Source organism: Salvia splendens, chromosome 17, assembly GCF_004379255.2.
Source record: "Salvia splendens isolate huo1 chromosome 17, SspV2, whole genome shotgun sequence".
Taxonomy (NCBI): Eukaryota; Viridiplantae; Streptophyta; class Magnoliopsida; order Lamiales; family Lamiaceae; genus Salvia; species Salvia splendens.
The window spans coordinates 25,022,345-25,048,766 of record NC_056048.1 but is presented as its reverse complement, the minus strand read 5'-3'; the positions used below and the strand labels follow the sequence as shown (position 1 = coordinate 25,048,766).

The following is a 26,422-nucleotide window of genomic DNA, read 5'->3' as shown; positions in this document are numbered from 1 at the left end:
CCGGCACTTCGGCTAAGTTCTTCTCACTCCTTTATTTTCGGTTTATGTGCAGATTAGGTTCGGTGTATATGTGACCTCATGACTTGGTACACTTATATTATTCCAAAAGTTTCAATTGAAATCTCATTTCGTCATCAAAGAAACTTAAAATCCTTTTGCCATTTTAATTACTTTCCATTCGATCAAGCTGAGGCATGAAAAAAACAAGGACATGGATAAAAAAAAACAATTCCATAAATTGTCAAAATAAAACTAAGACTATATTTAGTTAAACGTCAAATGTTCACTCGTGAACAAACTATATTTAAAAAAAAAAGAATGATAAAATGGTCCGTCACAACGAGTTATACAAACACCGGATTGATGGGGTACGAACTAAACCCTAATGGCAAGCCCAATAACAGTGACGGCCCATCAGCCCAGAGCCCAAGAAAGAGTATCTGTTCGGCACCAAAGAGTTCGGACTCAGCCTACAGCTCGGTAAAAGCCGACCAGTCAAGCTCTCCTCTCAGATCGGCAAGAGCTGATCGGTAAAGTCCAGCAGTTCGGTCTCAGCATTCGACCGAACTAGGAGTTAGTGGACTCATGAAAGGCCTCCACGACCTCCCCTATACCCACGATCTATTTAGTGGTACGAAGCAGTTATTGAGCAGTTATTGCTCACCCACGATCTTGTTAGTGGGGCTGCAAACCACGATCTTAGTTCAATGTATAAATAGAACTTAGATCAGATAGAAAAAGGTTAAGCTCTCTAGAGATAAAATATCATATAGCAAGTCTGTGTTGTAAGCTGTAATCCCAGATCAAGCAATACAATCTTGCCCTCCCTTCTTCCCGTGGACGTAGATTTACTTCAGTAAATCGAACCACGTAAATTCATTGTGTCGTAGTCTTTATTCTCTACCAGCATTTACTAACATCAAAAATTCGCGGATTCATCACTGGCGCCGTCTGTGGGAAGCAGAGAACAAAATTTGTGATAAAGCGAATTTTTGATCCATTTTTTCCACCCAAAAAATGCATACCAGATCGCAGAGTACCCGTATTCCTGCCCGTGAGAACCAGGAGGAAGCCAATCCATCCCATAGGTCTGGAAAACAGCCTAGGGATAAATCCACCACCAGTTCTCATGGCGAAGGAACAAGCCGCTCCAAAAATCGTCCCACTGAGTCTTCCCAGCAGCCCGATTTGAATGAGGCTGTCAAGCAGTTTTTGGCGGCGAAGTAGGAGGAATTCTTAACCTTCCTGCAAAAAAGCCAAAAGCAGCCGGAGACGAAAACGGCGGATTCTCCTTCTCCCTCCGCACAAGAAAGTCACTACCGCAGTAGTGTCGCATCTCCCAGGAGAAAGAATCCCCGTCCCCAACATGTTCCAGTTCCTCCTCGGTACCGGAATCACAGGAGAACTCAATCTCCTCCATACCGACGAGATATCGGATTCGCCGTGTACGGAGCACTGAAGACTCCGTTCTCGGACGACATCACCCGAACTCCCCTACCACAGAACTACCGAACTCCGTCGATGACTTACGACGGGCTCGTGGACCCTCACGATTTCTTGGGGCGCTATCAATATAACATGGCGAACCAGGGTCTCAACGAGGTCCACATGTGCAAGCTGTTTCCCGAGCTGCTCATCGGGAACGCGAGAAGGTGGTTCGATAGCCTCCCCCAGGGCAGCATCAGATCTTACCGAGATCTAATGGATGCCTTCCACAGGAGGTTCTTTCAGAAAGCGGAAGCCCGAATCACTTCGGCTCAGCTGCTTTCCATTCGACAAGGTCGCGACGAAAAAATCAGCGACTTTATGACAAGATTCCACAAGGAATGCCTGCAAGTAGACGATCTCAACGATCTGCTTGTCATCTCGGCATTCCAAAATGGAATCCTGCCCGGAGCTCTCTACAGGAAGCTCGTTGAGTGCGGTCCGCAGACAGCTCAGGAAATGTGGGACATTGCGGACCAGTACTCCCGGGCCGATGAGGCAGACCGTCGCAAACGGTCGTTAGACAGCTCATCGACCCGAGGAGACAGAAGGAAGCCCGATCATAGCGATCAGGGGCATCCTCGCCGGACTCCATTTGAAAGAATTCAAAGGGCTCCGGTGCAAGACAGATTGGGACCCCGTCTCAATCCCGAGAAGCCGCCCGCTCAGTTCGTACCGCTGAACAAGCCGAGAGCGGAAATTTTCGAACTGCACTCTGACCTATTCGAAAAGCCAAAGCGGATGACGAAATCAGCCGCGCGCCGACCACAGGATAGCTACTGCTCCTACCATCAAGACCACGGTCACGATACTGAGGAGTGCAGAAACTTGGCTGCAGGTATCGATGTTCTTGTGAAGGCAGGGACATTGAAAAAATACCAAAGCAAGCAGCCAAAGAAGAATAAGAAGCAGAGTGGTGCGAACTGCGCTCCTCAGGATCCGAAAAGGCAGCCGGATCCCGAAGACGATGACGAGCCGCAATATGATGGAGTAATCCAGACTATTGACGCTCTCCCTGCCGGGAAGACCAAGTCGTCCCTAAAGTCAGAGCGCAGAGGCTCCAATCGAGAGGAGCCAACGCATAAAAGGCTGAAGCAGGACGAAGTGATTACGTTCTCGGATGCTGATCCCGTCCCGGCCATCTCTCCTCACCAAGACGCCATTGTCATCCAAGCCGGAGTGGCAAACAAACTGATCCACAGGGTGTTTGTGGATACAGGAGCGTCGGTTAGCATTCTTTTTAAAGAGTGCTTTGACAAACTAGAAGTGGACCCAGCTAGGCTCAGTCCGGCTCCGCTTCCCCTGAAGAGCTTCGCCCAGGAGGACACCCGCCCTGAAGGTATTATCAGCCTTCCGATCACGGTGGGGAAAGCGCCTACTAGCTCCAGTACGATGATTGAGTTTTTCGTGGTGAAAGCTCGGTCCCCGTACAACATCATCCTGGGAAGAGACTGGCTCAACACAGTTCGGGCCGTTTGCTCCACTTATCACCTCACCATCAAGATCCCTACTAAAGAAGGGATAGCGGTCATCCGAGGTGACCAAAAGAGAGCAAAGGAATGTCTGCAAATTGCGCTTAGAAGTGCCGAGCAGTCAGATCGGCACCACCAAGCATAGCAATCACAGCAGCCGGAGTCAGAGGCGATGACCGAAGTCATACCGGAGCCGAACTCGATGACAGTTCAGCTGTACGAAGACGATCCATCCAGAACGGTTAAGATCGGCTTCGCGGGAACGCCCCTACTTCGGGAAAAAACCATCCAGCTCCTCAAGGAGTATAAAGACGTCTTTGCATGGTCTCCGTTGGACATGACCGGAGTGCCCCCCGAGGTAATCACTCATCGGTTAAATATTGATCCTTCAGTCCGGCCGATAAAACAGAAGCAAAGACTCTTTGCGGCAGAACGAAGTCAAGTCATCCATGACGAAGTCCGTCAATTATTGAAGGCGGATGTGTTATTCGAAGTGAAGTATCCTTCGTGGGTGGCCAATCCTGTCATGATCAAGAAAAAGGAAGGAGGATGGCGGATGTGCATAGATTTCACCGATCTAAATAAGCACTGTCCCAAAGATTGCTATCCCCTTCCGAACATAGATAAAAAAGTAGAAGCTTTGATAGGCTTTGAAATTTTTTGTTTTCTTGATCTGTACAAAGGATACCATCAAGTTTTAATGGATGAGATTGACGCTTCAAAAACGGCCTTCATTACTGATTTCGGCATTTTCGCTTATAAAAAGATGCCATTCGGTTTAAAGAATGCCGGAGCCACTTATCAAAGGATGGTAGACAAGCTTTTTCGGCACCTGATTGGAAAGGAGGTCGAAGTGTATGTTGACGATATAGTCGTCAAAAGCAAAAGCACTTCGGAGTACGAGCACAACCTCAAGTCCACTCTCAACGTGCTCAAGAAAGCCAACCTCAAACTTAATCCCCAAAAGTGTACCTTTTTGGTAGATTCGGGAAAGTTTCTGGGTTGTTGGGTTTCAAAAGACGGACTCAAGGCAAACCCCTCAAAAGTTCAAGTTGTTCAAAACATGGCGATGCCGAAGTCCATACATGACGTGCAAAGGCTAACCGGATGTCTAGCCGCACTGAATCGATTCCTTTCTCAAGCAGCCGAAAAGCAACTGCCGTTCTTCACGGTGTTGAAAAAGGCACCAAAGTTCGAGTGGGGAGCCGAGCAGAAAAAGGCCTTTGACGAGCTCAAAAGTTATCTAGCCGAGCTTCCTATTCTCTCTGCTCCAACCGAAGCCGAAGTAATATTCTTATACTTAGCGGCATCGGATCAAACCATCAGCGCGGTGCTTGTACGAGAAGAAGGCCTAAAGCAGCTTCCCATCTACTTTACAAGCCGAGCATTAAGAGGTCCAGAAACCAGGTATCAACCTCTGGAAAAGATTGCTCTGGCATTAGTAAATGCAGCAAGGAGACTGCGGCCATACTTCTATGCTCACAAGGTATGCGTCTTAACTGATCTGCCACTTCGGCAAGTGTTGACCAAACCAGAAGCATCAGGCAGAATCGCCAAGTGGGCTATAGAGTTGGGAGAGCACACAATTGAATATCTACCTCGGAAAGCCATCAAGGGACAAGCCTTGGCAGATTTTCTTGCAGAAGCGAAGTTCGATCAAGCAATTCCTGTTATTGCCGAACAGAAGAATTCTGCCAGTGCCGAACTAGCACAGCCCTTGGAATCCGAAGTAGAGCCGCCGGACTGCTGGAGCGGGTTCGTAGATGGAGCTTCGAACAAGATGGGAAGTGGAGCTGGTATTTTACTTGTCGCTCCCGACGGACACGAGGTAGCCTACTCACTTCGGTTCCTATTCCCCACTACTAATAATGAAGCCGAGTACGAAGCCCTCTTGGCCGGACTCCAGTTAGCGCAAAGTCTGCTCGTCAAATCTCTCAAAGTCCATTGTGATTCACAAGTCATAGTAAATCACATGTTGGGTACAAGTGAAGCCCGTGACGAAAGAATGAAGAAGTATTTGGACAAAGCGCAAAGCATCAGCCGAAGTTTCTCCTATTTTCGGATAATCCGCATTCCCAGAGCGGAAAATAGCCGAGCAGATACCTTAAGTAAGTTGGCCTCAGATCCGAGCTCAAAGGCGGAAGAATTAATGCACCGAAGCATTGATGAAGCCGAGGTACACTCAGTATCCAGCTCGCCGAACTGGATGACGCCGATCTTGCAGTATCTGGATCAAGGACAATTGCCCGAGGATAAGAGAGAAGCTCGGAAGATCACGTGCCGAGCACTTCGGTACGAACTTCATGAAGGAGTCCTCTTTAGAAAGTCTTACCTCCAGCCGTTATTGCGGTGCGTAGGACCAGAAGAGACGGACTACATCCTCAGAGAAGTTCATGAAGGATCGTGCGGTAGCCACATCGGAGCCAGAGCTTTAGCTAAAAAAGTTCTGAGATAGGGATATTATTGGCCAACCATGGTACAAGAGGCAGTGCAGCTCGTCAAGAAGTGTACGAAGTGCCAAATTCATGCAAATGTCCCAAGGATGCCGCAGACCGATCTATACACTATGCAAAGCCCTTGGCCTTTCATGCAATGGGGCATAGACATAGTGGGACCACTTCCTCAAGCTCCTCGGCAAATGAAATTCCTTATCGTTGCCGTGGACTACTTCACGAAGTGGGTGGAGGCTGAACCATTAGCTACGATAACGAGCTCAAAGGCATTGGACTTCGTCTGGAAGAACATAGTGTGCCGATTTGGCATACCCCACATCCTCATCTCGGATAATGGGACTCAGTTCACCGACAAGACGTTCAAGAATTGGTGCCAAGAGCTGAACATTCAACAGCGGTTCACTTCGGTCTCCCATCCCCAAGCAAACGGACAAACGGAAGTAACGAACCGGATTCTGGTGAAAGGGTTAAAAGCTCGGTTAGAACAAGCCAAAGGACAATGGGTAGAAAATCTCCCTCAAGTCCTATGGTCCTACCGAACTACACCCAAAACCTCCAACGGTGAAACTCCGTATAGTCTGGTGTACGGCACTGAAGCCGTAATTCCGGTGGAGATCGGCGTACCCAGTCCCCGAACTCTAAATTTCTCCTCAGAAATGAATGACGACGGACTGAGAGCAGAACTAGATCTCGCCGAAGAAAGAAGAGAGTTGGCGTGCATAAAAGCAGCCAAGTATAAGGAGCAAGTAGCCCGGTATTATAACCAAAGGGCGAAAAAGCTTCAATTTCAAGTGGGAGATCTCGTCTTGAGAAACAACGAAGTAAGCCGAGCAGAAAAGCTGGGCAAACTCGAGCCCACATGGGAGGGTCCGTATCGGGTGTCAGAAGTCCTCGGCAAAGGGTCTTATAAATTGACTCACATGTCAGGAGAACAAGTACCCCGAACATGGCACGTCTCCAACCTCAAGAAGTTCCACTTGTAAGAGACAAAGTCCGGTCAGTCTGTCTTGTGTCTAGTTCGGTCATAGGGGTACATGTTTTTATTTGTTTGTTTTTTACTTGTACCTTTTACTTGTCGTTTTATAAAAAGTTTAAAGTTTTTTTTCTTTCATCTTTTTCATTTTTTCTCTATGTGTTTTGTCTCTATGTGCTTGTCGTCTCTTACAAATGGTACCAAGGTATATCGTTCTTTAAAGACTGATCCCCTTTTTAGATCGATTATTAAAGACTATTGTGAGTCCAAGCTTCTAAGGAGGATATAAGACCACAATTCAGCTTAACAAGCAGTCCGTCTGAAACGAACTGCAATAAGCCAACGATTGTGAGTCCAAGCTTCCAAGGAGGATACAAGACCGCAATTCAGCTTAACAAGCACTTCGTCTGAAACGAACTGCAATAAGCCAACGATTGTGAGTCCAAGCTTCTCAGGAAGATACAAGACCACAATTCGGCTTAAGAAATAAGCACTTCGTCTGAAACGAACTGCAATAAGGGAAAGTCCGATCCACGCGATAAACCTCGCCGAATTAGGACGACCAAGTTCGGTCAAAGAAGTTTACCTCATAAGACCGAGGACAACCATGTCTAGTCAAAGAGGTTTACTGCATAAGACCACTTCGGTTAACTGGGAAAGTCCGATCCACGCGATAAAACTCGCCGAATTAGGACAAGGGAAAGTTCGATCCCGGCGACAAAAATCGCCAAATTAGAACACAAACCAAGTCCGGTCAAAGAAGTTTCCTTCATAAGATCAAAGACGAGTCCGGTCAAAGAAGCTTACTTCAAAGTCCAAACACGAGTCCGATCAAAGAAGCTCACTTCATAAGACCGATGACGAGCACGATGAAATTGTTTCGCAGAACTGTAAGTAAGCAGTGATAAAAGCGAAAGGAAAAAATTTCATTTATTAAATCTCGTTCGGCAGACAATTCAGCTCCCCTACGAGAAGGCATTACGCCATTACAAAGGACTATTCTACTGTCCGCGGTTGCTAAAGTTAAGCCACCTATCTGCAAAATCCTCTGGAAGCCGAGTTCGGTTGTTCCGAGCAGATGAAGAATAAGCAGGTCGACGAGATGCTATCCTCGACCCAACGCCTCTTCCCCGAGCCCGAGAAGTCCTAACACCTCGGCGATGAAGAGTCTCTGCAATAAGCATCTGTCGATCTAGCTCACTCATAGTCGCAACTCCTCGGCGAATTTCAGTCCGTCCCTGCCTTGACGATTCTGGTTGCTCCTGAGCCCGTTCTCGTCTTGACGTTTCCGGCTGTTCCTGAGTTCGTTGCTGACTTGGAGCAAGATTTTGAGCAAGGGAACCAGAGGTTTGATCTGGAGTGCGAGCATCTGTTGGCACGATATGCCGAAGGAATCTTTCTATTGAGGGACGCCGGGAAAGAATGATGTCGTACCGAGAAGCCCAGCGCCGCAATGATTTCACAACTTGTTGGCAAGCCGAGCTCTCCAGCGCATTGTTCCTCCGGAGTACATGATATTCCTCCCACAGTTCGTCAACTCGACTCTGAACATCTGATATGGTCACTCCCCCGCGCACACGGATGTAATCCTCGTACGCAGTCCTCTCAGCAATGGTCGTATTCAGCTCGGCCTCCAGATCCTTCTTATCGGACTCTAAGTCCTTATTATCGGCCTCCAGCTTCACTAAACGAGCCAGAAGCTCGTCATTCTTCGTCTGATCGGCTATAGCTCTTTTCTCAGCTTCGTCTAAAGCCGAAGAGTACAGCCGTTTCCAGTAAAGTATCTCCATCTCCTTGAGTACAAAGCAGCTATATTAGTTCGGCAGCTGTACCGAGCAGATAGTAAAATACAACAGGAATAAAGGCGAGTACGAAAAGCTATACGAAGACAAGTGTAGAGAATTTTTCATTCACAAGGAAAATTTTTTACACTAGGAGGGCTTCAAGGCCATTTTACAAGGAAGAAACTAGACTAAGAGAAGGGAGACGAAATCATACTCCGCCAGCTTCGTCTCCGGCTCCTCGGTCTGGTACAGCTTCTTTCTCCTGAGCTACCTCAGCCTCGGCCCCGCATCCTGCCGGCCTCGCCTCCGCCTCCTGATCGGCTTCCTTCTCCGGATGCCCGGCCCGCTCGACTTCGGCCTCCTGCCCCAGCGGCTCGGCCTCACCCTCTCCGTTGTAAGTCGAAGCGGGTGAAACGGGTCCCACGGAGGCAAAGATAGCCTCCAGGTTCTCGTCCCGATCAGCTCGACAACTCCGGACTCGGTCTGCAGAAAGCAGGACCGAGGATGAAGCGAGCTCCTCAAGGAGCGGCAGATTCTGAAGCCGAGCTGCTATCTCTCGGCTGTACAGAGGCAGCACGACGTCGGCCCCCTGCTCGCCCTTATCGGTAATTAGCCTTACCAGACTACCGACAAAGGCCGAGAACTGGCCGCTCAAAAAGAGTTTCTCCGTGTAAACACGGAGAGCCTCCCCCTGGGCAGCCACGGCGGCAGCCTCCTTCTGAGCCTCCCGGTGCTTCGTCTGCTCTTGCAGGATGATGAGCTGGTTTTTGGCTGACCGAGCTTCATCCTGAGCCGAGATCCTAGCAGCTCGGGCCCTCTCAAATTTGGCCTCAGCCTGTTCGGCTAGACTACGAGCAAGATGCAACTCCTTCTGCATCTCCTCGTAGTCGTGGGATGCTTTGGAGAGCTCCACGGAGACGAGCTTGGCTCTCTGAAGATGAACAAGGAAAAGACTCAACAGAATGGCCATCAAGAAATGTGGAAAAGAAGCCAAGTCAGAAAACTTACCTCCACAAAATTCGTCGGCCATGGTAAAGGCTCAGGGACGTGTTCCGGGATGTCTGCAACCACCTCGGAGATGACCAGGTCTTTCCCCGGCATTCGTGGGGACTCATGAAATTTCCCCTTCCCTTTAGCCGAACACGGCTCCGGCTCTTTCGGATCCGAAGAAGAGGTTTTTTGCCTCTTCGGATTCTTCTCGGCTTCAGACGCCGAGCGAGGGGCTCTCTGCCTCTCCGGCTCCACAAGCTCGGAGGACTTTCGGATAGCCTTATTCAACATGTACACTGCCAAAAAGCAAGAAAGCCAGGTTAGTTTTCTTCGTTAAAGCAGTAGAGCATAAAGATAAAGAGAAATCCTCACCCTCGGCCTCTTCGTCCGAAGACGAGATGTCGAACACGACGTCGCCCTTGACGAGCTCAGACTCCGTGTATTGTTTCCTAACTATGGGAATCTTGTTGAGCTCGCCATCGAGCTCGTCCAACGGTTCAGGCCGAGGATGACGGATAACGGACTTCGGCCCTCTCCAGGGAAAACTAGGAGCCGCGGTCCTATCATAGTAGAAGAAGCGGTTTTGCCACTTCGGCCACTTCGTTTTACAAAAGGCCCTAAAGGGCTGTACAGGGATCAAGTAGAACCAAGACCCCTTCCTCTTAAATTGAAAGAATTTAAGGATCGCCTTCAAAGACAAATCCCTTCCTAACCTACGGAGTTCGGCAGCGAAGGCCGACAAGTGCCTCCAAGAGTTCGGAGTCACCTGGCCTAAAGGAAGCTGAAAAAAATCTAGTAGATCTATAAAGGCAGAAGGGAGGGGGAAACGAAGCCCGCATTCTAAGCAGGCCTCGTACACGGTGGCGTAACCCTCTGGCGGGGAGTCAGCCCTATGATCACCGTCAGGTACCACCGCCTTCCCCCCAGGAAAAAAGTATTTTTCGGGTAGGGATATCACAGTATCCTTACTCAAAATACTATGGAAATACTCTACGGTCTTCTCCCCGGACTCTTTCCGGCCAGAAGACCCCTTACCGCCTCTCCTACCGCTACCCGACTCCGAAGAAGAAGAAGAAGACATTTTTCTTACTTTTTGAAGGTGAAGAAAGTCTGACGAAATTCTTGAAAGCGGAGAGAGAATTTTCGCAAAAAAGAGAGAGTGCAGAAGAAGCAGTCGCAAAAGTGCTTCAATGATGAAGAAAGGAGGTATTTATCAGATTCGGCGAAGATTTCAAAATCGTCGCACCGTTTCGAATCCCACCTTTTCAGGATTCAACGGCCGGATTTTACTGTCGCATTTAATGCAAGGCACGTCCCCTGACATCAGCCTCCCCCTTGCCTTTATCCAGAATGCCGAAGTGACTCACTTCGCCGAAGTGATTCACTTCGCCCTTCGGGGGGGGTAGTGATGGGGTACGAACTAAACCCTAATGGCAAGCCCAATAACAGTGACGGCCCATCAGCCCAGAGCCCAAGAAAGAGTATCTGTTCGGCACCAAAGAGTTCGGACTCAGCCTACAGCTCGGTAAAAGCCGACCAGTCAAGCTCTCCTCTCAGATCGGCAAGAGCTGATCGGTAAAGTCCAGCAGTTCGGTCTCAGCATTCGACCGAACTAGGAGTTAGTGGACTCATGAAAGGCCTCCACGACCTCCCCTATACCCACGATCTATTTAGTGGTACGAAGCAGTTATTGAGCAGTTATTGCTCACCCACGATCTTGTTAGTGGGGCTGCAAACCACGATCTTAGTTCAATGTATAAATAGAACTTAGATCAGATAGAAAAAGGTTAAGCTCTCTAGAGATAAAATATCATATAGCAAGTCTGTGTTGTAAGCTGTAATCCCAGATCAAGCAATACAATCTTGCCCTCCCTTCTTCCCGTGGACGTAGATTTACTTCAGTAAATCGAACCACGTAAATTCATTGTGTCGTAGTCTTTATTCTCTACCAGCATTTACTAACATCAAAAATTCGCGGATTCATCACGGATCAATAATTTTATGTATGGAAGTTGCACTGGTGCCTCAAATAAAGTGGTTGTTACGTTGTCCAGAGTCCATCTCTCTCCTTTTCCAGAATGTCAGTTTGTCTTCATTTTTATCTGAATCAAATCCATCAACAGTCAGGATGCGAGAGTGGAAATGAAAGTACGCTGACTTTAATTGTTTTGGTGCAGAATTCCAAGCACAAATGAAATCAAGTTTTAATGAAGAATGTCATACTCCCTTCTATCCTCATTAATTTTCTCATATTTGACCTGTACAAGTTTAATACTCCATCCCTCCCACAAAAATATGTGTTCTTTCATTTTTTTTATCCGTCCCACGAGAATATGCACTTTCTAATTTTGGAAACTCCTTTATCTGAATAAGGTGAGACCCAATCTCCACTAACAATACTCTTTCTACATCTCTCTTACTTTACTAATTTTGTTTTAAAACTCTTGCCGAACCCAAAGTGCATATTCTTTGGGGACGGAGGGAGTTGTAAATATTAATGAAATGAGCTAGTGGAATGTACGATCTACTTACAAAAAGTAGTGAAATGAAAAATGAAACATCTTTTGGAAACCATCCAAATAAAGAAATATGAGACATTTTATGAGACCATCCAAATAAAAAAAATAAAGAAATACTCCCTCCGTTTTTTTATCACAACTCTAAATATATATAGTCATGTTAAAATACATATAGTACTTCAATCCATAACTAAGATCAAATATCAACACGGTTGTACATGCATTATATTGAAATTTTTTGATGCCTTTATTGATACATATAGTACTTAATTCTTGGGATGTCAATTGGACTAATCCGCTCGGGTTCGGGCTAACCCACTCAGATTGTCGGGCTATTTGGGTGCGGGTTATCCGGGTTTCATACTAAACCAACTGTTGCTGATTAAATACACAATTTTATGAGAGTCTTGTTACATGTACAACGTGAAAACAATGGTTTTTATTAATATCTCCTTCTTTTTACGTGACATTAATTTGTTTTTAAATGACCCTTTTTTTATATATCTATTGTGAAATCCCACGTGAAATCACATGTATTTCGGAAATCAAATCTTCAGGTAACTAGATGACAGTGATATATATCATATTTTTTAGATTTCGAAAATGTCAATAAAGTTGGGTACTCAATTGTTAATTTCATAGAAGTTCATATAACTAGATGGCTAGTAAATTTTGATACGATGTGAAAACCCGACATGAACACATGAAATTAATGATTTCGGTCAAGACGATTTATTAGGTTTGTGTCCTTAACGGGTATACTTATTAAAATTAAGTTCGTATATTAGGTTTGAATTGTATAGATTGAGTATTTATAGTATAATACTCCTCACATCCTCAATAGATAAACTTATAAATAACACGAGTTTAAACGCGCGATTGGTAAATTAAGAGAAAGATGAGAAAAAATAAGAGAGAAAAGGGGGGGAAAGTAGTAAAATGAGTGTTAGTGGATTGTGCGGGCCACATTATAAATACTATATAAGATTATTATTTATTGAAAACTTTCTATAAATACACTTTATATAATTTTTGGAAGACCCAAAATGGTAAAACTAGTCTATTTTTTAAGGACGGAATGGGTATCATGTTTTAACAATATAGATAGATTTAATCATGTAATATCAAGTTCTAATTTTGTATTGTGTTGTAATCATGTTGTATCAACCCATATTAGATCATGTTATTAACGGGTTCCATGTTGTGTGAGGGTCATGTTTGGGTTTGAAGGCCGTAGATCGGGTTCGTGTTTGGATTGAAAATTTCTTTAATAGGTTGGATTCAAGTTAGGCCTTATTGCGTTGGGTCGTGATCGGGTCAACCCGATAGCGACCCGACACCCCTAATAAAAAGAAATAATGTTATAATTATATATTCCTCAAAATTATCGGGTAGATTAGAATCCGAAGTGAAAATTAAGACGGAAAATTGAGGTCGTGGGAGTGAGCTGCGATTGCGACCTTATAGCTATGCGCGATTCGGGGTGGTCGTTATTTCAGGCGCAACCTAGGCTGCTTGTCGGACTGCACGTCTGGCCTTTTGACCCTATTGCATGTCGACCCGCAACTGTAAGGTAGATTTTGCAATGAGCATCCAATAAATAAAATGATAAAGAAAATGTTTATTATTTTATGCCGTGGACTTGAAGAACTGAATCAATCGGTTCAAATTTACGTGCGAAGATCCTCCTTCACAAATAGCCTTGTTGGCCATATTCGCCATACCACGAGCCTTCTCTAACAACTCATCTCTCTTAACTTCCATCACCTCTCTAACCATACTCTCAATCAACAACCTATCACAACTATCTTTCACATCCAATCCAATCTTCCACACCTCACTCACAAACCTACTATTCACCATCTGATCCGCAAAATAAGGCCAGCACAACATCGGGACCCCAATCACTATACTTTCAATAGTCGAGTTCCATCCACTGTGCGTGAAAAACGCCCCAACCGACTTATGCCTTAGAACTAGTTCTTGTGGCGCCCATTCCACCATCAACCCTCTCAGTTTCGTACCTTCCTCAAGCTCAACCGGGATCTCATTTCCAATTCCGCCCCCAACGATGGAATCCGCTCTAACCACCCACAAGAATTTTTTCCCACTATTAACCAACGCATACCAAAACTCCATCAATTCATCCCTTGTCAATGTGGCAACACTCCCAAAGCTCACATATATCACAGAATCGGGAGGCTGGGAATCTAACCAGGCAATGCAGCTGTCGTCTTCCTTCCAGAAGCTGCTAGAATGATGCGATGATTCCATTCCCTTCGCTTTCTGCAACTCTTTCAAATGCGTGTGTAAGGGGCCGATGGAATAAGGATTCTGATTGGCATTGTGTTTGCCGATTTGATCAAGAATCGGACCTTCTAAATCTTCAAATGTGTTGATTATGAGACCAACAGCTTGACGTGTTCTCTTACTCTGTTCGATAATGGACTGGAGCACGACATCGTTGGCGTCTTCGACTCGGAAGAACGACGGGAGGTCGCGTCGCCGGAGGATCTTCTCCATTCCTGGTACGCTTGTTACCATTAAGTCCATCTCTTTGCTTTTCCAAAATGTCAATTTGTCTTCATTTTTACCTGAATCAAATTCGTCAACAGTTAGGATACCTTAATTTCTTGATTGACATCAGATTTTATGCGGTTATATTTTGTGTGTTAATAAAGAGAATAAAGTAAAAGAGATAAAAATATTTTTATTTTTAATAATATTTGTTATTTAAGTTGGGAAAAATCAAAAAAAAAGTTTGGACATTTTAATGCGACTTAGAGAGCACAATTTATTGATAAATATTTTAAAGCTGTATTTGTCAAACAATGGCACAAAGAATATATACTCCTCTTCACCCCAAGTTAATTGAGATATTTATTATGGCATGAAATTTAATATTTTAAAATTAAATAAAGAATGAATAAAATAAGCAAGACAAAATAAAAATGATTCAATTAATGTGGAATATTGTAAAATAGAATAAGACTCAAACTAAAACAGAAATTAATACCTTTGAAAAGTAGTTCGCCGGAGTCAATGACCTCTTTAACACAAAAATAGGGCCAAAGGCCGCAGGCGCTGATCGTCGGAAAATACATGAAAGGAATACCCATTTCTTCAGCCACCGGAATAGGGAAACTCAGCATCCCGTCCATGATCAGGCAGCTCACGCGCGGCCTAGCTCCGCCGTCAGTCATCGCATCACTCGACACCATGAGGCGGCGGAACTGCGGCCCACCAACCTCCCCAAAGGCGAAGCAAGAATTTTAGCATTTGGGGCGCAAATTGCCGTTAGCAGCTGCAATATGGGAACATACCAGCATTGACATCGATAGATGCGACATATAGGAAAAACTATAGTGGCACTGTAATAGCTCCTATTAATAACATTATTCTTGACCATAAAAATTTGTGTAAATTGTAAAATAGAATACTATCTTCGTCCAAAAAAACATAAATTAGTTATCATTTTGGGTTGTCCATCAAAATTAAATCAATTTTAAATATTGATAAAAAATCATATTATCCACACATCATTTAATAATATGAACCCTATAATCCATTGACACTATTGCAAGGATGCGGTTTGAACCCTAGTCAAAGTAAGCTAAAACTCTCAATCTATGTGCATACACCAACTGCACCACGACATTGGTAGCTATGTTACAGCTAGATAGTAGAACTTATCCGGTTTAGTTGTGTATTTGGTAGCTATGTTACAAATTTGCATAACTTGTGTTTTATATACGGCCCATACAAAGTCCACTTAAAAACCTATGTTTCAAGCAACAATGTAATTACCCATTTGCCTAGGTTACATATCTAGTCAACCTAGTTTGTTTTAGGAAAATACAATTTTACCCATCAATTTTTTATATAGCCATATATATACACTATATTTTCTACACATACATACTTTAATTATATTTCAATATAATAAATAATAATAAATATAATTAATGATGTGCAATAATACATTAAAAAAATAAATTATATAATTATTCATATAATTAATGTACGATTGAGAAATGCTAAATTATGGTATGCTTGGGTATTTTTTCATATAAATAAAATTATATAATAAAAAATAAAATGAAAAATTTAAGTTATGATTATATTTACTATGTACACCATTTTTAGCATTTTATATAATAAGAAATGGTACGCTTGTATATTTTTCATCATCAACAAATTGCCAAAATCACCCAAAATTAAGGCAACATGGGGATATTTTAATCATTAAGTTAAATTAATGAGGATAAGTTTGACACTTCTAATTTTTATCTTTATTTGTAACTTGTTGTACCAAACATCTAAATAGGACAATTCACAATTATCCTTAGCTACCAAACACTCAATCAAGATAAATTAATTAATCGAAACTATGATAACTATCACTATTTGTATCATGTCTAGTCGAAACATAATATAGCTACCAAACAATTACTCCTTCCGTCCGTCATTTATAATCTCATTTTGACTTTACACGGGTTTTAAGAAATTGTTTGACTTTATGAAGAAAAATGACAAAATGAATTAGTGGAAAGTGGTTCGTCCCATAAAAATATGTGCACATTTCAATTACGTCCGTCCGATAAAAATATGTGCATTTTCATATGTGTAAAATTATCCCCAATTGATTATTCATATACATCAATTTATTTACAACTTAAAGCATTCACAATGGTCGGACTAGTGTGCCCCCTTGTGGTCGCCACATCAGCATTTCTTAGTCCAGCCCTTCCTTCTGCAGTGGTTTCAGACTAGTGTTCGCCCTATCAATTAAACCTATTTTTCATTTAATTTTTATTGTTACTGTTTTTTATTTTTATTTTCATATATTATAATTAGTAAAATTAAATACGAAATTAAATAAAAAACATATATTACTTAATTTAAAAAGAGAAGTTACAAATTTTATATTTAATTTTAAATTTTTTATTTTCAAATATTAATTAGCAAAATATAATAGAGTACTATAAAATACAACAAATTAAGTAAAACAATTACATTAATCGAAAAAAATACTTACATTACTTAAATTAAATTTACATTACTATAAAAATATAAGCATGTATAAACATGCTTATAAGAAAAAAGTATAAACAAAAACATAATCACATAAAAAGAGAAAAGTATAATAAAAGTCAAAATTAAAAACAAAATGTTGAGTTTGGAGCTTGAACCTACAACCTTAATTATTTTTCAACACAAATTTACCATTAGACTAAACTTAGATTTTGTATTGAAATCAAACAAGGTTTTATAAAAAGCAACAAAAACTCTATTTTAAGTGTAAAACTAATTGTCCCACATCGAAATCACAAAGAACCTTGGAGTTGAAAACCTATTTATAAAATTATAAACTATCATTTACCCCACATCGAAGTCACAATGGAAGTTGGAGTTGAAAACCTATTTATAAAAAGGTTTACTCAAGCAATGCAAAACTTGCTCATCTAACGTGAAGGATTATATTCTATAAAATAAAATCTTTCACTAATTCACGGATCTGACTTTTAGTAGGATCATTGTGAAATTATTATTGTTTTTTATTTAAATTTATAAATTATTTTTAATTAAAAAATGAATTTTTATTATTAAAAATTGATTTTTTTTATAATTAACTTTTTTAAATTGTCCGTCGTCCATCGTCCGTGCTCCTGCACTGGGCGGACGAGGAGACGGATGATGGTCGGGCGCCTCTTCGTCCACGATCGAAATTTTGGTCGTGTTTCTCGTCCGGACGAACATCTGTCTACCTGCAATGGTCGGATGATCGCGGATGAGGGCGATAAAGAGGCCTCGTCCGGGCGATCTTCACACCATTGTGGATGCTCTCTTATATCATTATTGCCCACAATTACAACTCATTAAACGCTAATAATAATTCGGGTCTCACTATCCACTAGCACTATTTTAATTACCATTTTCCTCATCTCTCTTATTTTACCAATTTTTTCCTAATTCTCGTGCAATATCATATGTCCATATTTTTATGGGATGGAGTGAGTATGAGTTTTATACTATGTGAGTGTAATGAGTTAGGTGAACAGTGAGTCCCTTACCTAAAACGGAAAAAAACTAATGGAACTTTAAATCACATATATTAAAAAAATAAATAATGGGACATTATTTCATAGATGGAGAGAGTATGCATATCATATATACATAAATGATAAATGGGTGGGGGACTGTTGGGCATCCCATCCCTCTATTTGGCTTCGCTCCTGTTATTAGTAGGCCAACTCATACACTCTAGAAACTTTTCTAGTATGCCTTAGCACGGGAGAGGTTGAGTCACATCGACAAGTGGGGGATAGAATAGACTTTGGATCGAGCTTGGGGTACGCACAAAACCATCGACACAAGCCAAAATTCTACAAGTGGTGAACTAAGAGCCTTAGATGTCGTCCAAATTAAAAAATGTAGCGAAGAGTGGAGACAAGGGAAGATCTAGTGGCTCGAGCAATGTAACACCATGTATAAAACTAACAACCTTATACACCGATTCGAGTAATATATGCCCACAGCAACAAGATGTACATTGGAAGATGATTGCGGAACTCTAGAAATACTTGAGTTTGAAGTTAAGTTTTTTTCGAATTTTCTTAAGATTTTAACATATTTTTTTTGTTTTTTTAGAGTTTTAATTATGTTATTTTAACTAGTTGTATTTAACTTACAATTATATATGTATATTTATCACTAGTTTTTTATACAAATTAACTTTATAGGGAAAAAACTTTAGTAGGTCGGCCTCGAATATGCATCTAGTTGTGTGAACTGTAACCTTAAAATCAAAATCTAGCCATGAATAGAGCTAAAAAAAATTATTCCATTTGTCTCGTCAAGATATCCAAGTTCTTGAATGATATGAGATTTAAGATGGAGTAGTTGGGTGTGATAAAGTAAAGCGAAAAAAGATAATTGAATATTTTAATGAAAAGAGATGAGAGAGAAAGGAGAAATTTTTTTTAATTATAAAAAAGTGAACATCTTGAATAAGATGGAAATGGAATGAGTAAGAATGAAATCAATAATACTACTAATTATAATTTAAAAAAAAAGGAATATCTAGCAAAATTGATAAAAGAAAAAAAGGATATCTAGAAAATTTGATAGACACGCATATGGTCGTTGGTGCTATGTTAGTTCACATTCTTCGATTCACATCTTTGGAATTTGTAAATCATCATCAATACCGATGGAGCAAACGTCACAAATGGGAGCATATCTCGTGTTTTGATTATACTCCATCCGTCCTGGACTATTCGCACATTTCCTTTTTGGTACGGAGATTAAGGAATGAGTGTATAGCAAAGTTAACAATTGCGGCTGTAGGTGATAATTTTTACTAAAAATGGAAAGAGTGCAAATAACTTGGGACGCCCAGAAAGGAAATAAGTGCAAGTAGTCTGGGACGGAGGGAGTACAATATTAAATGATGACGTCATTTTCTCGAGATTAACTAATTTTTAAATGTTGACAGAAATCCTGATCATACAAGTATATTCAAATGTTGACAGAAAATCTCGTGGTTCGATCATACAGGTATACTCGTGGTTTGATCATACAAGTATATTTAAATGTTGACAGAAAAATACCAGGAGTAAGTATTTTTTCTACCAAATTAGGTTTTCTTTTTTATTTATTTTTTTAATTATTTTTTTTATAGTTTTATTTTTTATAAGTTTAGGATTTTCCTTTGTCTATATAAAGACCTTATTGTTGATCTTAAATGACAGACTTTGATTATTAATTTTACGTTGAGTTTTTATACTTTAATAAGTTTGAGTTCTTTATCTATTAATTCAATCTGTTTTTTCTATATGTTTTTGCATCATAGGATGACCCGTACTCTTCCCCACAAATATATCATTTATTACGAATGGAGGAAGTATTTACTTAATTATATTAAAAACGTTATGATAATACTATCTGATACTGCCAGGCCATTACTTGTCACTTTCAGCAAGGAACGAATCATTATGTTTACTATTTAAATACTATTAATTAACCTCTTTAGAATAACTTCACGTTAAATAAATTTGTTATTGTATTCAATCTCGTTTATAAATTTGCATGAAATGATGAAGCGATTAAATTTAATGTAGCAATCTCATTTTAAGTTATTGCTGCAAATGTCATGCAAATTTTCAATCTAATGTGCTACAATCAGAAATTAAAATAGAATGGCAATAATGTATTGCTTTGGATTGAATACACTAAAATATTAATTAACCCTATACAAATCTCGTGTTAAGATTAGTCAATTTGCATGAAACGACGAAAGCCATTATATTTTGGGCGATATCTTAAATTACTATAAAATGTTGATAGAGTGAAAAGTACGTAGACATTTACATTATTTTTTAATAGAGAAGAGAGATATGTCCTAACCTTTGCAACCTAGACTGTCATGTGATGCACTAAATCAACTAGCTAAGTTTAATATTTCATGTCCAGATCAGGAATCTAAATATTACTTAATTATATTAAAAGCTTTATGATCTGGTATTGTCTGGCCATTACTTTTCATTTTCAGCAAGGAACGAATCATTGCCACGAATATTTACACATTTAATAATATCAAAATTCACAAATATTTATTTGATTAATTATAAAATATTTGTTTTCAAAATAATTTAAAATTTTACTTTTTTATGGTCATATAAATTTATATTTATAAGTCACCTCACGGAGAACTTGAAGCCGAGACTTTTGGCTCAGGATTACCTCCCTCCGCTTGGCCAATTCACACACGCCAATTTTGTTTTTATTATAGGTACGGTTTAAATATTCACCAACTTATATTCTTGAACATAAATTATGAGATAAATGTGTCACAACCTCATACAAAAATCTGGTGTAAATAGAAAATTAATACTATGAGATAAATCAAACGTAAAATGACATAAATATGAAGCAAAATATAGAAAATACAGACTACTGGGGAATTATGAAACGAACTTACAACCACCCACATGTTGGAGCAGCGAGCGAACTAACTATACCACAACTCATTAATACACTCTTTATCCAATTTAAAGGACTCATTTTATATTTTGAGACCTTACACTAAAGTAACTAAGTTTATTGAAATAGAAATATCACTCTTTTTGCACATACATAAAACATCTATAAACCTTAGAAAAATAATTGGTCAAATTATAAAGTTCAAGTAATTATAATTAAATATCGCACTCCTAAATCAAAAGTTCTGACAGATCCTATCGTTTTCAAGTAGCTTAATTCATTTGGATTTCAAAGTAACTAAAGTGTGCAAATTGTACAGATCTTAACACAGTATGAATCCATTTCGTAAATACATCTACAAAGATATCCATGTAATTCTTATTATGGGACGAAGGTAATAACTCATTAGAGCATCCACAACCGTGCTCTTGCCAACGAGCACAGATGTGGGTTCGGCCCCACTTTTTCTGCCTGTTCTTAGGCAAGAGCACAACACTCACATCCGTGCTTTTCCGCAAGGTCGACGAGCACAAGGGTTCTCACCATTCCATTATTCAATTTAAATAAAAACATTTCCACAAAATTAAAATACATTAAAAAAATCAGAAATAATATTACAAATTACATTAAAAATTAAAAATTACATAATTAAAATCCTAAAAATTAAAAATTACATAATTAAACTCCTAATCAATAAAAAATACATAACTCAACTCCTAAAATAAAAAAAAACCACTACTCGTGGCCGAATTTCGCCCAAATGTGTTTGATTAGCGGTGAGTTGATCTAGTTGGTTGAGGAAGATGGGCGGGGGTATTCGCTGCGACATATGCTTCATAAGCGGCACGATATTGTTCGTAGTATTCTTGTTCTTCGCGCTCCGCTTCCGCAATGAGATGGGTGAAATCCATTTGAGTTTTTGAGTGAGAGAGGAAGGTGTAGATATTAAGTTGTATGAAAAATATGAATGAGAGATGAATGAGAGATGATTTGATGTGAAAAATAGATGATGAATGTGTGTATTTATAGATGATTTTGGAGAAAAAAATAAAAAAAATACAGAAAAATGGGCAAAAAAGGCCATTTTTTTGGGATTGGGAAAATATTTTTTTATTTTTTGGTATTAGTTTTTATTTTTTAAAAAATGATTTTCCAACAGATATGCCGTTGGCCAATCACACGCTGCCACGTCGCCTGCTCGCTGGCACGGACGTGCTTGATGCATCGAGCAGCGCCGTGCCAGCGGCAAGAGCGCAACGGCGGACAGCTCCTCCGCCCCGCTGGCACGGACGGACGGACGAGCACATACTCTCCGTTGTGGATGCTCTTACACTCACATTCTAAGTATATAAAATAAATATATAAAAGTGGAGCTCACGCTCTACTAACTCATTTTCCCATTTTTTTTTCGTAAAGGCAAATAATTTTTTATCATTACAAATAAAAATGAGACTACAAAGAAAAGTGGATGGAAACATCATAGTGCGGTTCATTTTCAAAAGTAGTGGCTGACAGAGGACATAGTTATATCTAAAAATTTCAACCCAACTAATTGCCCTTCTATTTTTTTTTCCTTAAGACCATCCACAATAGGCGCCCAGCGACAGCCCAGCCGAGCGCCGGCGCTGGGCGGTTCGCTGGGCGATCTATTGCAGCCGCCCAGCGGGCGATTGGAGAGAGAAACCGCGCAGCGCTGGGCGGTCGCGTGGCGCTGGGCGGTGCGCTGGGCGGTCCGTTCGGCGCTATTGCAGCGCCCGGATCGCCCAGCGCACCGCCTAGCGCGAAAAAATAATTTTTTTTTTTCGAAACACTATATATACGCGCTTTGTTCGTCATTTTCATTCGCACCACTTGTTTTAACGAGTATTCTCTCTATCTTAATTTCTGTTCAAGATCAACAACGGTAAATGGATCTCAACAACGAGCCTAGTTCCGGAAGTTGCGGGTCACAAACTCCGGCGATCCCTGTGGGAAGTGGATGGGGACAGGTGCCCAGGTACTACAACATGTACCCGTGGCAGAAGATGATGCCCGGGGCCCCAACGGAGGGGAGTCCGCCGGGGGGAGTTTGCCGGGGGGGTTTCCGCCGATACCGGGCTGGGCACCAAGTATTCCGACCCCAACGGGATGGGCACCGGGGATGCAGATGATGCCCGGGGGGCCACCGGCGACACAGTGGACTCCGGGGGTCGTACCCGCTATACAGTGGACTCCTGGGGGTCCCCAGCGACGGCGGGGGATGTCTATCGCCCCATTTTTTATTTTTCGACTGGGTCTTCGCACACATCGACCCAAACGCCCTTGGGGTTTGATAGTTTCTCCTTAGATGACTTGGGGTTTGATACTCTCGGAGCTCCGGTGACTGTAGGTCAAGAGGGGGCAGGGCCGGGGCGTGGCGCCCCAAAGAAGAAGGGCAAGAAGAAGGTCGGCGAGTCGTCGCAGCCGGGTGAGGAGGAGGTACGGAGGAGGTGGACGGACGACGAGAATGTCGCCCTCATCAAGGCGTGGGTGAGTGTTTGCGACGATCCTCTCGTTTCGAACGAGCAGAGGATCGTCAACATGTGGGGCAAGATAGCAGCAGCCTACAAGAGATTTTGCCCGGAGAGGAGGACCCGCAACTGGGAGGATTGCCGGAAGGGCTGGAACCGAATCAGGGCGGCGGTCTCCCGATTTTTGGGTTTGTACACCAACGCATTCCGCATGATGAGCAGTGGCCAAACGGAGGATGACTGTAGGAGAATAGCGGAGAAAGCCTTCCCAGTGAAGGGGCTATACAAGGACTTCACCTACTGGAACTGCTATATTGTACTGAGCGAGTCCGCGAAGTTTCGAGTAGGTGTCGACGCTGGCTGGCCGAAGAAGCAACGACTGAACTACACCGGCGATTACAGCGGCAGCAGCGGTGGTTCCCACGACCTCCCCGAGACGACGCAGGAGTTCCCCACGCCGCGGTCGGTCGGTGGCCGACCTCGACCGATTGGGCGCAAGCGCGCTCAGCAGGCGGCGAGGAGGAACGCCGGGGCTTCCCAGGAGGTCCAGTCGGCATCCCCCCTTGGCCACTCCACCCGGGAACTCAAATTCTTCGCTCGCGCCCAAACGCGCGCTCAGTTGATCAAGACGATGGCCGAATGGCGGGTGGCGACGGATCCCGTGGAGAAGACCGTGCTTCAAACCTTGCTCATGAGCCTGCAGGATGAGTTGGAGGCGATACAGAGGGAGGACTGCGGCAGCGGCGGCGGTGGTGGTGGCGGCGATGGTGGCGACGGCGATGGTGGCGACGGAGGCGTCAGCGACAGCGACGGAGGCGGCGACGACGGAGACGAGGAGTGAATTGTCACTCCTTTTTATTATTGTATTTTTTTTAAAATTTATGTACTTTTTTTTATTATTGTATTTTTTTTTAATTAATGTACTTTTTAAATTATTGTACTTTTTTAAATTTTAATAGTATTATTAAACTTTTCCGTATATGTCTCGTAAATTAAATTTCGCATATTGTGTGATTGTTAATTATTTCATTTTGTATATATTTGTTAATAGTGATATGGATATTAGTGGTTAGGTTATGGCTGGGCTATTCCTATTGTGGATGGCCTAAGTAAGTTTTATTTAGTGGATATATAATGCGGAGTATAGCCTAGCTTCTAGCTAAGTATCTGCCATAATATTTCAATGGCTGTGAAAATTATAGAGAGCTACTCCGTCTCGCCGCCTTCCGGCACCGCCGCTGAGCAGACTTTCCATCTTCTACATTTCGACATGATATGGCTCGACTTCGTCCTCACCGAGACTCTCTACTTCTACCCCCTCAAATGCTCCCAATCTCATTTCTTGGACACCATCATCGGCAATCTCAAACACTCTTTATCACTCACTCTCAAACATTTCCTTCCACTCTCATCCAAAATCATCTTCCCCCTCTCCTCCGCCGCCACGCCCGTTTCCCGATACACCGCCGGCGACTCCATCTCCCTCACCATCGCCACGTGTGACAATGACTTCTCTCACGTGGTGTCCAACCGTCCCAAGGCTGCAGACGGACTCCATCACCTGGTCCCACAAATGCCGGCGGCTGCTTACTCCTCCGACGAGATCAAATTCAGCCCCCTCGCTATTCAACTCACCTTGTTACCCAACCAAGGGATCTGCATCGGCTTCACACACCACCACTCCATTTGCGACGCCACCAATCTCTCCGCCTTCGTCCACACCTGGGCTTCCATCAACAAATCCAACGTCATCAATCAGCTGCCTTTCTACGGCCGAGATTCCGTTCAAGATTCAACCAAACTAACCATATCCTATTGGAATCAGTTCAAGACGATTAGGCCGACGGTTTCACTAACACTTCCATTGCCTTCAGATAAAGTCCGAGCAACATTCCACCTAACTGATTCCCAAATCGACAAGCTCAAGACCTTGGTCATCATAAAAAAACCTTCTATAGGCCGTCCCTCGACTTTCGTGGTGGTGTGCGCTTATCTCTGGAGCTGCCTTGCCAAGTCGGCCGGAGAGGTGGTGGAAAACGGCGACGAGACGGAGTACTTAAGCTCTCCCGTCAATTGCCGTCAGCGGCTTGATCCGCCACTTCCGGAGAACTACTTCGGCAACTGCTTGATTCACATGATCGCTGTTTCAAGCCATGGAATACTCAAAGGGGATGAGGGGTTTGCAGCTGCTGCGGAGGCGGTTGCGGCTGCTGTTAAGTCTGTTCAGAAAAGAACAAGTGTGTTGGAATATTTCGAGAGACGATCAGAGATAATTTCGGAATTGAAAGGGAAGAGGTTGGTTAGGGTTGCAGGATCATCAAAACTCGATGAATATGGTGCAGATTATGGATGGGGGAGAGCAGTTAAGTATGAATGCATTCATACAGACTTTCATGGAGCTGTTAATATATGTAAGGCAAGACAAGGAGGAATCGAGCTGGGCTTCTCAATGTCGAAGGCTAAGATGGATAGTTTTGTGGATGTGTTTAACAAATACTTATACATCAATAGCAATTTGTAATTTTCTGTTTATTTTCCAACTATTCTCCAACGAAGGAGAAAATACAAAGTTGGAAGTTGTATCAAACATGTTGTGTGAACGCTTTGTATGGAGTTTACTCCGCATATTCTGCGTCTGCGTCTGCGTCTGCGTCTGCGTCTGCGTCTGCGTCTGCGTACCAGTTGTTTGACGAAAGTCCCCATCCATTTTGCCTTGAGTTATTATGCCTTGAGAACATGCTCTATTTTAGTAATCCCCGCCGGTTATTCAATTATTTTTCCTAAATTTTCGGAGCAAAATTTTAAGAAACATATTTTTACCATCTATATTCAATCAACCATATAGGATACCGTCATCTACTGGGAACAAGCGAGAGTAGCATAATGACAAAGAAAAAAAATAAAAACAATATATATATATATATATATATATATATATATAATCTAAATATTATAATATGACCTAAAATTGCATAATTATGACCTTCCGTGTTTTTAGTTAGTTATTGACTATTAGATTATCTAATCCTAGGGCCAAGATTTGAGCTATATTTCTGAATTTAAATACATTTTTATTTTGATCATGTCCTTTTTTATATATATATATATATATATATATGCAATTGTAATTAGTTGGACCTGGACACAATGTAAATGAGATCCTATGATAAGATCAGTACACTTCTTCATATTTTAGTTACTTTGACATCCAAATGAATTAAGTTACTCAGGCCGTCTCGTATTAATTGTCCACTTCTATCATTTTTGTCCAT

The 26,422-nt window shown here is 42.0% G+C and overlaps 2 protein-coding genes across 2 annotated transcripts; one reads left to right on the top strand and one right to left on the bottom strand.

The window, feature by feature from the left end:
• Nucleotides 1-13,305: 13,305 nt before the first annotated feature.
• LOC121774523 (7-deoxyloganetic acid glucosyltransferase-like) lies at nt 13,306-14,879 on the bottom strand. The gene is made up of 2 exons (XM_042171383.1): nt 14,693-14,879; nt 13,306-14,270 (listed from the first exon to the last, which is right to left on the bottom strand). The coding sequence occupies exons 1-2, from the start codon at nt 14,877-14,879 to the stop codon at nt 13,306-13,308; spliced, it is 1,152 nt and encodes a 383-aa protein (XP_042027317.1).
• Nucleotides 14,880-24,164: 9,285 nt separating this feature from the next.
• Nucleotides 24,165-25,737, top strand: LOC121773956 (anthocyanidin 3-O-glucoside 6''-O-acyltransferase-like). Its single transcript, XM_042170868.1, has one exon. The coding sequence runs from the start codon at nt 24,334-24,336 to the stop codon at nt 25,669-25,671; it is 1,338 nt and encodes a 445-aa protein (XP_042026802.1). The 5' UTR covers nt 24,165-24,333; the 3' UTR covers nt 25,672-25,737.
• The last annotated feature ends 685 nt before the right edge of the window (nt 25,738-26,422 follow it).